The sequence below is a fragment of the Acartia tonsa genome, chromosome 5 (assembly GCF_053477335.1).
Source record: "Acartia tonsa isolate MP-2025a chromosome 5, ASM5347733v1, whole genome shotgun sequence".
Lineage (NCBI taxonomy): Eukaryota > Metazoa > Arthropoda > Copepoda > Calanoida > Acartiidae > Acartia > Acartia tonsa.
Window position 1 is genome coordinate 2590341 of NC_137264.1, and position 17205 is coordinate 2607545.

A 17205-nucleotide genomic window follows, 5' to 3' on the forward strand; every position below is an offset into this window, starting at 1 on the left:
AAAAGTTTTATGAATGACTCGACAAAAATTAAACATAATTTCTTTCTATTATTACCATGTTGTCAGGGAATAATGTAGTAAAATATTTTTAATAATAGCGGCTTCGCCCCTAGCCTCCAGGGACTTTGCCCCAAGAGGTATAATTGCATCTTCTATTACCTACCCAGCAGAAAAAAATGCGAATGAATCGCAAATTTTGCGAATTAATGGTGAATTTGAAAAATCGCAAAATTCGTAAAAATTCTTTTTAACAAAATTTGGAGGGGTGTGGGTGTCCCACTCCCCAAGAAACTAGCCTAAAACCACCACAGGACCAGTAGTTATATTCCCCGAAGAGTAGAATCCGATCGGTTTAGTGGTTACCGAGATCTTAAGGGACGGACAGACAGACGGACTTACAGACGGGCGGACAGACATCAACTACTTTGTATTATAAATAAACAAGGATGACAACATACAAAAGTAGCGAACAACAAAAAAATTATGGATGTAAATACGGGCAAGGAGATTTAGTTTAATGTGCCATTTTTGTGAATTTTAGTTCTAAAATAATTCTTGTTTCTTTTAATCTTTTAGTTCCGGTTCTAATGATATGTGTACAATTACATAGACTGTGCTGCCAACCGTCACATTATAAATCACAAAAGGTTTCGTGATTTATTTTTTTATAAATTTTTATTTTGTACTACACTGCTCTATAGATCATTCCGGATGTCCATCCTTAATTTTTGAGCTTCGCTACTTATGGATGTTGCCATCCTTTTTTTCTTCAAAAATGCAAAAAAAATATTGAAAAATTAGAAATAAGAATCCTAATGTAGATTTTTTAGTTAAAGTGGAATTTTAATAACCGCGGAAAGCTGACACTCATACGATGCATTAAGTAAAAATTACTTCCTTTGCTGCTAATCTCATTAACAATATAACTAACGGTGAAGCAATTTATAGATAGGGGGGCGGTGGGGGGATAGTCAACCCCACTATTTGAATTTTAGTTTTAAAAAGAATTTTTTTTTTGGGGGGGGGCGGGGGGTTATTTTTCATTTTTTTTTTTGGGGGGGGGGGTTGAGGGTTTCCCTACCCCCGGGACCTCTGAGAAGCTACCCTGTAAAGAGGAACCAAATCGGTTCAGCAGTTAGCAAGATCCTTCGCTACAAACAGACAGACAGACATCGTTCTACTTTGTATTATAGATATTTATTAATGTAGATGCGCTACTTATGGATATAATTATCCTTGCTTATTTTGTAAACATGCAACATAAAATTAAAAGTAAATCTTTTATGTTATAAGGCTTCTCGAGCTTATTATATATAAGAATATTATCAAATTATATTTTCATAAAATATTAGATTTTATAATTTTAATTTTTCAAAATAAAAATGAATTAAGTAATTGTTTTGAAAATAGCAAAGCAACTCTTGAAGTATTGAACTATTAAAAATAATTAAAAACAAATTTAGCCTAACACCCAAGTTTCGGTGAGCCCAACACAATGGTTAGGATACCAGAAGGATTAGACTCCCTGCAAGGGCTATATACTGCATGCAAGCATTACCAACAGACGTATGGCGGACAAAACAACGTTCTCGCCGTCTCTAAGATACCTATGCACATTTGGTTGTTTGTCTATGATGGATGATTTAATTTTCCTGGGCTGAATAGGTTCAGTCAGGAGATGATGGTTAGGGTGATCTTGTTTGTGCATGAGGGCTTCTTCCTGTTCAGGTTGGAGGCGATGTGATGTTGTACCTCTTGAAGTGCCGTGGCGGTGGAGTGGTGTTTCCTGAATCCGTGTTGATGATCCTGCAGGTCAACAGCTGCAGAGACCTCTGGGAGAATGAGTTTTTCCAGGATCTTGGCAGCTGGACATAGAAGTGAGATCGGCCGATAGGATTTACCTTCGTCAATCGGCTTACCAGGTTTAAGAAGTGGTATGATTTTCCCGGTTTTCCAGATGGATGGAATGATGGCTGTGTTGATGGTGGTGTTGAAAAGCTTGACGAGAAAATCCATACCATTGCTTCCAAGGTGCTTGAGCATGATGGGGGAGATCCCATCTGGACCTACGGCCTTGGAGCTCTTGGAGACTTTGATGGCCTCCTTAACCTGGGCAGCTGTGAAGCTGTATACTTTATCAGCTCTCTTTTGTTTGATTTTTCTGATGGTACGTCTGAAGGGCTTGGTTGGTTTTTTAGAGGCTGGTGGAGTGTATTGCCGATTGAGAAGGTTGACAATCTTCCCATTCTCTGAGACTATTTTGCCATCAAACTTAAGGGCAGTGTTTGTGGCAGTTTTGGAAGACTGGCATATACCTTTTATTGTTTTCCAGAGTTTTTGAGATCCTTGTTCGCATTTATCAAGATGTTCATGCCATTGTTGTTTGCGATGTTCATTGATCTCCTTGTTGATCTCTTTGTTGAGGTCATTCAGGCCGGGAGGTGCTAGATTCGAATCTCGGTCCGACATCGCGTCATAACTAAAGAGTTAAAAGTGGTTTTTACTGCTAGGACAAAAATAGTTAGTGTAGGAGGGATGCCTTGGCCCGCAACAGGAGAAACTCATTCCCATGCATGCCTAGTTAGGATTTTCTGACAAAAGTCGTGCCATCAAAGAGTTGGTTGTCTGATTGGTGTTACCCTCCTGGGCAATTGAGCGTGTTACACTGCAATTCAAAGCGCAGAGTATGTTCAAAGGTGACGAGAAGAGGACTTTTACCCAAAAGCGTCACTAAGCCCCCTATACCATCTTCACCATAGACTAGATCTTCAATAAAAAAACTTCTGATGTCTCTATCTTCAATATCAGCCGAGAAATACACTAACGGACAGACAAAGTGAATTATAGAGCAGGTTCGCTGCTAACAAACAGACACAATTATGGAAGCTATGCTTTTAAAACACGATTAGGGTCAGAATAGTTATTTCTTTCATCGTATTATAAACGGCTTTCCGCGGCTAAAAAAACTGGTTTTAATCTTATGATTGTACATTTTTATATTCCTAGAAAGCTGTATATAATACGATGCTAGACAAAGTTTTTTCGTATGGATGAGAACCGGTTCCTATCCACCGGATTCGAATGAATACGAGAAAAGAGTATATTATTATAAGCGAAGCTTTTCTATAATTAGGGTCGGTCCGTCCGTCCGTCCGTACGTCCGTACGTCCGTCCGTCCGTCCGTAACGGATAGCTTTTTTCGTTAATTTAGGCATGTTAGAATTGTCCTATCGATTTCAAATTTTGTATGGTGATTCCTTTAATAGTTAGGTACGATTTAGAAAGCGTAGCAACTCTATAATCATCACTAAAATGTCCGTACGTCCATTTTAAACATGTTGATTTTTTTACTTTTTTAACAACAAATTTTTAAGTGATCTAATCATCCGATTGATCTGATTTTTGGTATATTGATTCCTAGGACAACAAAGTATAATGTAATAAGCGAAGCAACTCTGTAATCAAGTCCTAAAAATGTAAGTATGTCCATAAACATTATCCTAAATCAAGCAGTTTTTCAACAAATTTGCTTACAATTTTGCTTTGACTCTTATACATTTATATTATGATTATTCAGTTCTGACACTATACAATTGTTAATGTCCGTTTGTCCTACCGTTTCACTGCTTCGCTTTTATGGATGTTGTCATCCTTGTTTTTAGATATGTTTATTTATATTTTTTTCTAAATTACAAATATTGCATATTATTTATTCATTTCTAAAATTTTATTGCATAGAATTTTTAAAATTATCGGGAATAGTCCTTTTCGTGACATCGCTTCTTATGGGGCGATATGTCGTATTTTTAAAATGGCTTTTTATAGGTTAATTTAGGTTAGGTTAGGTTATATTGGGTTAGGTGATTGCCCCACAGGGTTAGGTAATTGGCCCCGCAGGGTTAGAGCCCCCCGCAGGGGCTAGAAATAGGAGAATATCTACTGTGAAAAATACGACAAATCGCCCCATAAGAAGCGATGTCACGAAAGGGACTATACCCAAATTATCATAACAAGGACAATTTTGACTATAAGAAGCGTAGCAAATTAAAAAATAAGTGTAATTAAGTAAAAAATTAAGATATGATATAAATACAAAAGCAAAAGACAAATATTTATTTATCGTATCGTAACAGAGATAGCTTTCCGCGGATATTAAAATGAAAAATTAAAAGTATAAAATCAGTTTTGTTACTCCCGAGGGGCCGAAGGCCCGGGCTATGATTTTATGATGCTATTTTGATATTCGTGAAAAACTGTCTGCAATTAGATGCTATACATGATTTTTCAGTACGGCTGAGAACCGGTACTAATCCAGCGAATATTAATCGGTTTGGAAGCCATACTGGAAAGTTAAAGACGGTTAAGCTATCATAACGAAAGTAGGGACAACAAAATGAATTTGAAAGTCTATGTTATCCTATTATATAAAGCAGTAAGCTTTTTTATTTGTAGCGAAGGATCTCGCTAACCGCTAAACCGATATGGTTCTCCTTTACAGTTAAGCTTCATATTAGACCTGAGATGTTTTCAGGCTGTTTTATTTTGAGAAATAAGTCCAGGTAAGGTTTTAGGCTATTTTTCTGCCCTTCCATATCCCTAGAATAACAAGACCCTAGATGCGATGGGCGTAGCCGCTAGTATTTGCCTAATGCAAAAAATATGGGTGTTTCCATTTGACTAAGAAGAGAGGGGAGTAGCTTTACAGGTAAATACTCAAATAATGTTAAAAAGTGATTTACAGACACTTCCTAATTATAGCCTAGCTGTGCTACTGATAATAATATTTAAACTAAGGCTTCTCTCTTGTTGGCATACTCTGTCTCTTTCTTCTCCTCGTCACAATTCCTACAAATATTTCCAGTATAGCTTCGGAACAGATCAATATCAGCTGGATTAGAACCGGTTCTCGGCCATACTGGAAAATCAAGTAAAGCATCGTGTTACAGACAACTTTCCTACAATATTGAAATAAAAATCAATACCAGTTTTGTAAGCTAGTCCAGGCCTTCGGCTCCTCGGTGATAACAAAACTGGTTTTAACTTTATAGATATTGCTTTTAATACACATTGAAAGCTGTCTATAATACGATGCGCTAAATATCTATTATTAAACTTCACTAAACCATTCATATATAGCAACTTTTAGTAGTGCAATCAATCTTTATACAATAGTAACAAGATGTGTCTGTGTTTGTATGTCTGTCTGTCTGTCTGTGTGTAGCTAAGAATATCTCTAACAGCCTATATGGTTTTCCTTTACAGTGAACCTTCTTAAAAGTATAATAACATTATTGGAAGGAGCATACTTCCAAGACAATCACATTTACTTTTTACAAAACATCCAAAAAAATTTAGACTTTCGCGCATTTTCATTTGCTGTGCCATTCCTAAGGTGGATTCTTAAAAAAAATTTGCCACACTAATCGCTAATCGTGGGGCAAAATTGTTTTCGTGAAAAATCCTCCAAAATCACATAAAAAATCTACAAAAATAAATAAAATCTTATGCTCATAACCCTTCTATAATTTTGTTTAATTTTTGTAGATTTTTAATGTGATTTTGGTGGATTTTTCACGAAAGCAATTTTGCCCCACTAGGTGATTAGTGGGGCAATTTTTTTTTAAGAATCCACCTCTGCAATTTTTTAGTCTGCACCCATTTGATAAGATCTTCTAATTAAAGAGTAAGCACTTTTTCAAATTATAATTTGAGGGAAGATGGTCATATATCATCTTTTGTCCTATACCTTAAAGTTACATTCTTTTTCCCCCAAAAAATAAGTACAAATGACCTCAAATTGGTGGGAAGTTTAGTTTACCTGATTTTAGTCTGCACCCATTTGGTAAGATCTTCTAACTGGGCTGCATGCGCTTTTTTCAACTTCTCTCTTTGCTAAATAAATACAAATATTTTTTTTTCAAGGCCGGTTTTAGGCTATAAATATCAAAACTAAAGGAATCAGTATCTCTTTTGATAACAACTCATTAGTTCAAATGCTCTTCTAGCATATTATAGCAAGCAAAAATATATTATGAAAATGGATATATAATACTGTGAAATATTCTCGCATACCCTGTTAAACTGGCTAATATCCCCTCCCCAAACCACGAAGGATTGTATTGATCAATATCAATACAATATGAACACCAGAAAAGAATATTTTTTATAGAAAATTTATATTAAGAAAATATATTTCTTGAAATCTTATTTTAATATCTTTTTATGCGTAAGATGGAAAAATACATTTTTTATTATTAAAAAATAACAAAACAAATTTTGGTAGTGTAGTTTTTACATAAATATAGTATGTTGGTCCATTAAAAAATTTGACGAACCCCAAACTGTCCCACTTTGAGAAAGACGATTCCAGTGACGTCATATACGTTTAGGGAAGGGGTGAAGAAAATCTCTTCCCTTTTCTCCCATCTCTTTTGAAGAGATTTTCTTCCTCCCTTCCCTTTTTCTTTCCCGAAACGTATATGACGTCACTGGAATTGTCTTCCTTAAAGTGGGACAGTTTGGGGTTCGTCAAAAATTTGTGAAACAAAATTGAAAAAAGAACCTTGTATGCTTATTACCTTAAAAAAACCTTTTTTACCCCCCTTCCCGTATTTACAATTTAATTCAAAAATAAAGGAGAGGGGAGTTCAGTGCTCGACAGGCACTTTGTGGGAAGGCAACAGTGAAACTTGTAATAGTTATTTCTCGCATCGTATTATAAACGGCTTTCCGCGGATATAGAAAGTACAATTATGAGATTAAAACTAGTTTTTTTAGCCCCGAGGTGCCGAAGGCAACGGCTAAAAAAACTGGTTTTAATCTTTTGATTGTACATTTCTATATTCGTAAAAAGCTGGATATAATACGATGCTAGACATAGTTTTTTCGTGGATGAGAACCGGTTCCTATCCACCGGATTCGAATGAATACGAGAAAAAGAATTAAAATAAAAGAGTAAAAATCAAAATTGACTTTAAAGGCCTGGCATTATCGTTACCATATTTTTAAAAATCTTCTTTTAATACAATTTATTCCTCTTTGCTTATTTATTCACGATTAGCTGCTTCGCCCTTAGCTTTAATGGAGTCTGTATTCGAAGAGGCAAAGGGGCTAGAAAAACAACTTACAACCATCCCAATATTCAGAAAAATAAAATAGCCTAAAATTATTACAGAACCTATGTGAAACTTACCTAAAATAGATAAGCCAATCGGTCCATTCTTTATTGAGATCCTAAGCTTCAGACAAAAAATCTTATTACTTTATATATTTTGATAATTTATTTATTATTATTTACCTTATTTTGCTTGAAACCGAGATTTTTTCGTTCTTCAATAAATTTCTTAGTGTTTGCTTGATTTTTCTCCCTGCAAAAGAATAATTTAAACTTTTATAGAAATGATTTATGACATTATTTTTAAAAGTTATTAAAAATGAATTTTTTCTTCAGGATGGGAAGATTAAAATTTTTTGGTTGTTGACCTAACCCAATGCAAAATAGCAAAAAACCTGCCCTGGACCAATTCTATACTTTGCTAGAAATTTTTTCACGATCTGTCCAGCCGTTAATGATATATTAAGAAACATACAAATTGCAAATATTACTTATAATTGAAAAAATGTTTACTTTAATAATCACGAAACCTTTTACTATAATTATTTGGATCTATCTATATCACCCACCAGAATATGAGCGGCATAACAACTAAACTAACAGCTGTCTCGCGGCGCAAATAAACGCGCGAAAAAGATATATTGTTCATTTTATTTCACCATCATAGTCTACATACATAGTAGGACATATACTTGGTTTAAGAAGATTTTAAAAAAATCAAATTCAATTTACCTAAGACGTCGATCTTTTTCAGCTTTTGTTTTGAGTGTAGTGTCAGCCTGCACCTCTTTAGCTGTGTCCACAGATACCTTCGCTTGATTCGTTTTCATATCCTTGTTATCCCTGGATAGATAACAGGATGCTGTGAGTATTGGTGCAAAAAATGGGGACAAATTTCAAATTGTTTTGGCGTGTGACGTCATACACCCACCTCTTTTCTAGGGGGTTTCTTTCCTCCTTCCCTTTTCTTTCCCCTCACTTGTGACGTAAATAATCAGCCCCGTCAAATCAATTTAAAATTTGTCCCCATTTTTGCACCGATACTCACAACATCGATAACAGTAACAGTAACAAGCCCTCTTCACTCCACAGGGGGGGGGGGGGGGGAGCATAGGCCGCTGACAATTTGTGTCAGTGTTTCTGTAACAATGTGGCTTTTTTTTTATAGATATGGGATAGGGTTGTCAGCCCTAGGCCCTATGGTTGCGGTGTAAAGCGTCCATTTGCCCATCAGACAACCAACCCTTTGATTGCACGACCTTTGTCTGAGGTGTCCTAACTGTGCATGGTAGTGAGTTGCGCCTGTTTTGGGCCAATGCATTCCCAATACTCTAACTATTTATGTCGCGCACTTGACATAGCAGCAGTAGGAACTATTTTTAACGTCTTTAGTTATGACGCGGTGTCGGACCGAGATTCGAACCTATCACCTTCCCGACGACGAGCGGATGCACTACGTATTGAGCCACGGTCGCGGGCTATAATAGATAGATAGATAGATATAAAAATAGATTATTACAGAAAAAAGAGAGCAGTGGTAGGAAGCATATTCTATACAAACAGCAATCGAATAAAAGAATATCAAATATCAGTTACGTACCCTGCTATTTACAATGGGAGGGGGGAAGGGGGGTTGAAGCCATAAGGAGATAAAAGAGAGAAATACACACTACCCCCAAATTTAAATTTAATAGGTGTGTTGACACCTCCACCCCCCTATATAGCGCCATTGATAATAGTTTATTCTCGCATCGTATTATAAACAGCTTTTCGCGGATATGAAATGTACAATTATAAGATTAAAACCAGTTTTTTAAAAACCGGTTTTATATGATTGTACATTTTTATATTCATAGAAAACTGGGAAATAATACGATGCTAGACATAGTTTTTTCATATGGATGAGAACCAGTTCTAATCCACTGGATTCGAATGAATACTAGAAAAATATTTAGAACAATTAATGAAAAAATAGACTGCTGTTTTTTTGGCTTATTTAAGACACCTTGACTTTTGCACAACATTTGACACAAATTAATTTATATTTCAAATTGTTTAAAAGAAATTACTACTGAGTAGGTTTATAGCCTTTTAAAGGCGAAGCTTTTCTATGATTAAGGTATGTCCGTATATCGGTAACGGATTGCATATATTGTTCATTTGGGCATGTTATAAATGCCCTATCAATTTCAAAACTTTGCATGATGATTCCTGTAACAGTAAGACACAACTGTTAAAAAGCGTAGCAACTGTATAAAATGTTATTTTACTTTTCAAAGCTAGCCTCCAGGTCCTTGAGCTGTTGTGCCTGGGCGGTAGTCATCAACTTCTTCAAGATTTCTTCCTGAAAAAAATGTTCGAATCACATCTTCTCTACAGCTAGCTAGAGGGTTGACTGGTGGTCGGTCTGTCTGTCTCAGTGGGTCTTATACACCCGTTAAGACAATTTAGAAAAAAAAACTCATAATAGTTCCTATTACAGCAACTGTCATACCAAATTTAAGAGTTCTATTCCTATTTTAAAGTCTTTAAACTCACACTTTTACGGAAAGCTACCTCTCCGTCTTGTTATATTTTGTTATAATTGTACCTGGGAGGCATAGTGAACTTTATTCATATCCCAGGAAGCTTTTCTTTGCGAGTTCATCAACTCTGTCCACTGTTGGGTGTGCTCCTTTACCATGTCAAGTACCTTAATAGATAGATAGATCGGTAGATAGATAGATAGATAGGTAGGTGGATAGATAGATAGATAGATAGATAGATAGATAGATAGATGTCAGCATAGTCAAAATCACAGAGTCACTTATTCGGCCAGCGATGACACCCAAACAACACCTGGGTGTGCTCCAGCCTTAGGGCTACGTACTGCACCTGAATATTTGACAGGACATGCCGCATTGTCATAGTCATTACTTCTGCTATTATTATTAATATGTTTCATTTTATCCATTATTTAATGATTAGATAGAAAATAAATAAAAATCCATCATATGCTATTATTTGATATTGTAATAATAATGCCAAATTAATCACAATAATCTTAACAATATCATGATATATATTTAAATTAAAATTGTATCATTATTATTTATTTTCCCGATGGCGGGGTTGTCCAAGATCGGGGGTTTGTAGAAATAAAGTGACAGGATGTCTATCTTCTCACAGGTCCTGGGAAGGTTTATAACTATTTTGGGGGAGGGTACCACCACCCTCCTAAGAGAAATCGCCCCTAGAAAAAAATTCCCCCCCCCCAAAAAAAAATATTTTTTTGAATTTTTTGAACTAAAATTAAAAATGGGAGGAAACCCACCCCCCCCCAAAAAAAAAAAAATCTCCCCCCCCCAAAATTTTTTTTTACTTTTTCTTTTAAAATCTAAAATCATAAATTGGGTTATCAAATTCGACTCTCCCCTCCTCAAGTGGCCCTAGAGGCCTCTAGGGGGCGTAGCCGCTAGTGGTTAATAATATGATTTTGATAAATAAATAGATAGATACCTTAGAATCTTTTTCTGCTTCCTCAACAGTTAATGCCTTCCCTTTTGTTTGTTTATCAAATGTTGTCCCTTGCTTCTTGGCTATATCTCCAATTTCCTAAAAAAACAAGGATGACAACATCCATAAAAGCGAAGCTCTGAAACGATATGACAGACGAATATTAACTTTTGTTGAGTGTCAGAACTGAATGATACAAAATATGAAAATAAAAGGGTTGACAAAATTATACGTAAAAATTTGTTGCAAAACTTCCTAAATACAAAATTCTGTTAAAGGACATACTGACATTTTTAATACTTGATTACAGAGATGCTTTGCTCATAATATTGTACCTTATTGTTATATGAATCAGTAATCAAAAAATCAGATTGATCGGATGATTTTATCACATAAAAAATTGGTATTAAAAAAGTACAAAAATGAACATGTTTAAAATGGACATACGGACATTCTGGTAATGATTATAGAGGTTCTACGCTTTTTAAGCCGTGCCTAACTACTACAGGAATCACCATGCAAAGTTTGAAAAGCGATAGGACAATTTTAACATGCCTAAATTAACGAATAAAAGCTAACTATCTCGGACGTACGGACGGCCGTACGAACGGACGGACGGACCGACCCTAATTATAGAAAAGCTTCGCTTTTAAAAATATTCATAAATATTAATCCTTATAATAATGTTACAGGATGTGTGTCTGTCTGTCTGTTTGTTTGTACCGAAGGATCTCGCTAACCGCTGAACCGATTGGGTTCTCCTCAACAGGTCCCAAAGGTCCCGGGAAGGTTTATAACTATTTTGGGGGAGGGTACCACCACCCTCCCAAGAGAAATCGCCCCTAGAAAAAAATTCCCCACTCCCAAAAAAAAAATTATTTTTATTTTTTACTAAAATCTAAAATGGTAAATTCAGTTATAACATTCGACTCTCCCCTCCTCAAATGCCCCTAGAGCCATCTAGGGGGCGTAGCCGCTAGAAAATTATAATTTAGTAAATAGGCAAGTTCTTTAAGTTTCTCATTAAAAAGCATAAAATTTGTTTTAATCTAATATTTTTTGTTCAAAAATATCAAAAATTATAAGATAAATCTGTTGGCGCTTTATATTGCCTATAGAAGATACGTCATACTGGCCAACCATTAGTCAATTAAAACAAATATTGGCCTGCCATTGTTAATCTAGTCTGTTTATAAGCCTATCATTGGTCATTTGTATTGTATGACGTAGTTTTTTTTGGAGGTACTATAAAAAGCTTCTTTAAAAGGGCCAATCGAAAACTGAAACCTCCTTCTTTAGTTTAAAAATAAATTAAATTGTTTTTCTACTCTTAACCACTGCGAGGGCCCTAACCCCGCTGAGCTACCGAGTATCGAAATAAAACTAACCTAACCTGTCCTAAAGTAAAACACAAACATACAAAAATTTGAAATTGCTTGAAATTTTTGTATTTTTTTATAACTCTATTTATGCATGCCTATAAACTTGGTAGTTTCCCCAAAATCTTTGAAAATACATGGAATTTTATTCAAGACAGACATACATACGGCACGCGGAACAGAAACAACTTTTGCTTATGAACCAGGTATAAATAGAAATTTTCTCCTGCACGCCCCTCTTAACTCTTTTCCAACAATTTTTAATGGTCTTCCACACGAAATAAAATTAATTGAGAACAAGAATATTTTTAAAAGAAAATGTTTTACCCATTTTTTAAACAAAATTGAATTTTGAAGCAACTTAACCTAACCCAAATTTTACTTAGTTTAGTCTCAATTTATCCTTAACTCCAAAACATTCTTAATTTATGTTTTATTTAACATTTTCTTGACCTATCTACATTTTTTAATCCACTAATGCCAGGACAAATCTCTATTTTAGCCTTGACTTTCTGTAAGTAAACTATAGTAAATAATATTATATTATCCTAATCAAACATCAACTTATAAACCTCGAATTATCAGGAATAGGTTCCGGGGGAACCGACGTACACACCTAAGTATAGAGTAACTCAGCTCAGCCTAACTTAGCTCAGTATTTGCTTGCTTGTTTTATCCTTTTTATATTTTTTACCCTTTTAGATTTTTTATTCTTTTTTATCTAGCATATTAGCGAATCACGCAACCTTCACCTAACAAAAAAACAACATTTTTTTATTAAATTTTGATAGCCAAACATTTATCTATTTAAATTTTGTTACTCAAAAAATCAAAATACTTTTATAATAATAGACTTTTTTTTATGAACTGGTTCTTAAGATGATACACTTGTCTCTCTATGCTCTCTATTCATCAAAGTCCCCATCGCTCGAATCACCATACTTGCCTACAACAGGCTCATGGTCTAGCAGGTCCTCCAGAACTTCTTGTTGTGCCGATATAAGTCGATCCATAGTAGCGATGGCGTCCATATTTACATGGAAGGATCTGGCGATGGTGGGTAGGGCTTGCAACAGACTAATAACCAGTCCATAATTTCTATGTACGCAGGCAACAACCTCCTCATCCACCAAGCCATAACGCGCGCGCCGCCATAAGAGCAAGTCGCCCTCATGGACGAGGCCCATCAGGCGGCGCCGCACCGTAAACCAAAGATCAAAACATCTTGCATCTACTCCTGGGAACGGGAGAAGATCAGGTGCCGCTGCGTGATTCAATAACTGCTGGACCTCGGGCTTAGGCTCATCGTCCACCATGGCGTCGCCCTCGTCGTTGTCGGCGGCCGCCTCGCCGCTAGAGTTAAGCATGTCCACCAACTCTTGAACCATGACTTGGAGGGGAGCAACACCCTCGCCTCCATCCACTATGGCCTGACTGTGCCCACCATCTCCATCGCCATCTCCTACCGGAATTTCCGGCGCCGGTCCTGGTAACTCTTGTCCTTCTCCCTGTCCTCCTTGTCCTCCTTGTTCGTGGTCTGACATCTTGATTATAATTAAATCTTAACCCATTTCTCTCTTTATTTATACCCCCCCTGTGTCTTATTCCATATATTCATGCAGTTATAATCAATTTATTGACAAATAATCCCCCTTCCCCACTTACGCTTTTTTCCCCACATATTTAACCAATAGATGGATTTATTTCTTTACCTGTTTCTACTCTTGAAATAATAAGAAACCACCCTCACGCCCTCCCTCCCCCCCCCGCCAAAATATAATGTACCATGCATCAGTGTTAAAGAATTATGGTTATGAATCCCTTGACCACTTCCCCCTTGTTTCCCCCACAGTGGTGTTCCCCCAGCGGAAATAGACTTCAATTTTTTACGCAGCGCACGAAAGTCAAATAAGTTATAAACACCCATCTATTCCATTCTCCCCCTCCACCTTCTCCCTCTCCTCTTATTTTAAATAGAGTATACTTAGTCCATAACTTTCTCTTTCTCTTTTTCATACCTTTGCAATATAGAGTCTTGCATTCTGATTTTTTATTTGAGTGTTTTCAATAGTAACCAAAAAAGGGACGCCAATTGTAATTAGTAACCTAACTAGTAACTTAAAGTTTTAACCCATTTTCTAGCAACACAGACATCCATATACTTTTAAATTGACAATTTATGATCAATTAAAATACAAGGTAAATTGAATTTATTTATCAGAAACTAGAGATAAAAATGATAAAAATAGCATAACTCAAAGTTTGGATACTTTTTCTTCATTTTCTTACTTTTTTTCATTTTCTTGTTTGTCTTTTTTTCACAATAAAAACATTTATTCGATCACTAAAATGGCTCGCAGTTCTCTAATTGCTTCAATAATAAATTAATTGTGGTTTTCTTGTAGAATGTTGTGGGTAAATTGACCGGTACGGGTCCTTTGGATCTGTACAGGACATAAACCTGGAGCTATAGCTGGAGACAGGCTTCTTCTTGAGCGGCAATCTGTAGGGCAATAGCGTCTAATTTAGACTCATGAAACTCCATGGTTTCAGTGGGAGAATATATAGTAAGTACTAGTTCGGTCTTGAGGTAGCCCTGCTGATAGAGCAGCTTGGCTACCTCTTGACGAACGTCTTCGCTAACGCCTTCACCGCTGACTTTATTGATAAGCTGCTGATGGGTCGCAGTTAAGCGGTCCCGGAGGGGCTGCCGCATACGGTGGTATTCCTCTTCTGTAAACATGTTAGGAAGTAAATGGTTTTTCTTTTGCTCAAACCAATAGGAAGGTGAAATCTTTACTGGAATGTTTTAAGTATAGGACAACTAGTGTGCGCGCTAACGCGCCACAATCTGGTTCACTTTCACATTTGCTCACTTTCACAGAACTTCTTTTTCTTTCTATAAATATTTGACAGCACGTACTTTTAGTATATTAAGTTAAATAAAATTCGTTTTTTGTACAACTTTTTGGAGTGTAATTGACCACAATAGACTGTATTAAGCCGCATTTAATTTTAATTTAATTAGAACAAAAACTGATTAGTATACTTACTCCCCCCCCCCCCCATTTTCCCACTTACCTTTTCCCTCTTACCCTTTCCCTTCCCCCTTTCCATTATCACAGCACTGCTGTGAACCGCTCTCAAAATACCAAAATCAGATTCCGGAGGAACCGAACTCATACACACTATGGGACTCGTGTCCCTTGTATCTCAAAAAACCAAAATCAGATTCCGGAGGAATCGCATATTATATTGTATTTATTTATCAAAGGATTTGTGTCCTTTCTCAAGAATAAAAATCAAGAATCAAAATTAATATCACCCCACTCCTTGTTCATCAATGTTCATCAATGTTCAATGTTCAATATTCAATGTCCATCAATGTTTATTAATTTTTGATTCCGTCTCCTGTACGCTCCCAAAGGATTCAGGGGATTTGATCATCGTTGTCAGGATATTTACCGTTGTCCTGCAGTTATAAAGTGTGAATATACCCTTAATTTAGGCAAAGTTTCACACTAGATTAAACAATTTGTTAAACAGGAACTTGTCAAGCAGGGTTGCCGAAGGATCACAACGGGAATAGCGACTTCTCACGAAGGCTTCGGTTCCCTAATTGTTCCGAACTTATGCTTGGAGGAGTTGCAACTAATGGTAGGAAGATGTCTGAACACACAGCAAGATATTTTATTATTATTATTAAGATTTGTATTTTATACATCTGACATTGTACCAGCTTGGCAAGCGTCAAAGTACACCAGTGGCTCCACAACCCTTAAAGGGTTATGCCAACTATCTGGTACAATGTTGCATGGAGTTTTTCTTTTGTAAAATGTCTTTTTATATCATATATTAACTTGACTTGGCAACTAAGTGGAGACGAAGTTCAGTCAATTCCATGCTAGGTACTTGTAAACATGTTATTATGCAATCATTATTATTGTGCCCAAATCTGAATTACGAAGAATCTGAACTACGAAGAATCAAAGATCAAAGATCCTGCATAGTAACCTTTAAATCGCATATCAATTAATAAAAATGTTGTACCTATTGAGGAAAATAAATCTTATCTTATCTTATCTTATCTTAATAAACAATACTAAATTAGTATTTTTGGTATTCATTTTAGTATTATTACCATCCCAACGTCCTTTGCTAATAGCTAATATATTTTTAAAAAAATTATATTTCAATGTAAAAACCTCTGCCGGTTTGTATAGCATATAATTTAGAAATGCGATAATAAATTCTGTATAAAATGCAATTATTTTTAATAGATAAAAACCAATTAACCTAATTATTTATGGATTTTATAAATTAAATGTACAAAAATGTTTAAATTCACGTGTTTTTAGAGCTTTTTAAAAAACGTTTTTTTTATCATGTCAAAAGAGATGGTTAATAACTTTTTGGGGGGAGGGTACCTTAATCCCCCCTGGAAAAATATGCTGTGGAAAAAAGTTCCCTGAAATATAAATATTTTTTTACCTTTCTTTTTAAAACTCTATTTGAAAGTGGAGGGTTAATCCCCCTCCTTTGTTTCCTCAAATGTCTCAAAATGTAAGTAAGTTCAATGTTTGTCGAGACTTTTAAACTTTATCATATATATTTGTGAATAGTATTATCTAGGTTTTTTAATATTTTCGAACACAGTAATAGTGTCTGACTGATTATGACGTAACAAAAAAAAATTAGCTAATGAGAGACCGTTATTGACCAATGGTAAAATTTATAGTGGCCTCTCATTGGCTAATTTTTTTTGTTACGTCATAATCAGTCAGACACTATTACTGTGTTCATATTTTCTTTTTTTTAGATGTGTAGCATCTCTATAAACATCTGCTTCCCTCACTGACTCCTTCTGTCAGAAATATTGTATCCAGATAATAGAGTAAATGCAGTAAGAGTGCATATAGAGTCAAAGCTTTTAGTGTATATGTAAAATAACATCCCTTTCTTTGGTTATCCAATTTTAAATACTCCCGGGGAGTAACTCCCCTTTAGCATAGGAAAAAAAAATTATTACTGTTTTGTTATTTACTTAATTCTTCAAATTTCTCATGAGTGAGAGAGCAAAGAAAAATTAAATCATTATCATTCTCTCCTTTACTCTTTCTCTATGAATCCTTCTTTCCAGGATGTTTGTCAGTCGGATGGAATTCGCTAACCGCTAAACCGATATGATTCTCTTTTAGAGGGTAGCTTCTCATAGGT

General features: G+C 35.6%; 1 protein-coding gene across 1 annotated transcript in view; it reads right to left on the reverse strand.

Moving 5' to 3' along the window:
* Window positions 1-3756: 3756 nt before the first annotated feature.
* LOC145318535 (1-phosphatidylinositol 4,5-bisphosphate phosphodiesterase-like) overlaps window positions 3757-17205 on the reverse strand; it is a 75602-nt gene continuing 62153 nt past the window's right edge. The window contains exons 29-35 of the mRNA XM_080159851.1: window positions 10613-10708; window positions 9705-9806; window positions 9385-9458; window positions 7847-7957; window positions 7298-7367; window positions 5819-5892; window positions 3757-4845 (exon numbers count right to left, since the gene is read on the reverse strand). Of these exons, the coding sequence (XP_080015977.1) occupies window positions 4785-4845; window positions 5819-5892; window positions 7298-7367; window positions 7847-7957; window positions 9385-9458; window positions 9705-9806; window positions 10613-10708 (588 nt within the window). The 3' untranslated portion in view covers window positions 3757-4784. The remainder of the gene's footprint in view (window positions 4846-5818; window positions 5893-7297; window positions 7368-7846; window positions 7958-9384; window positions 9459-9704; window positions 9807-10612; window positions 10709-17205) is intronic.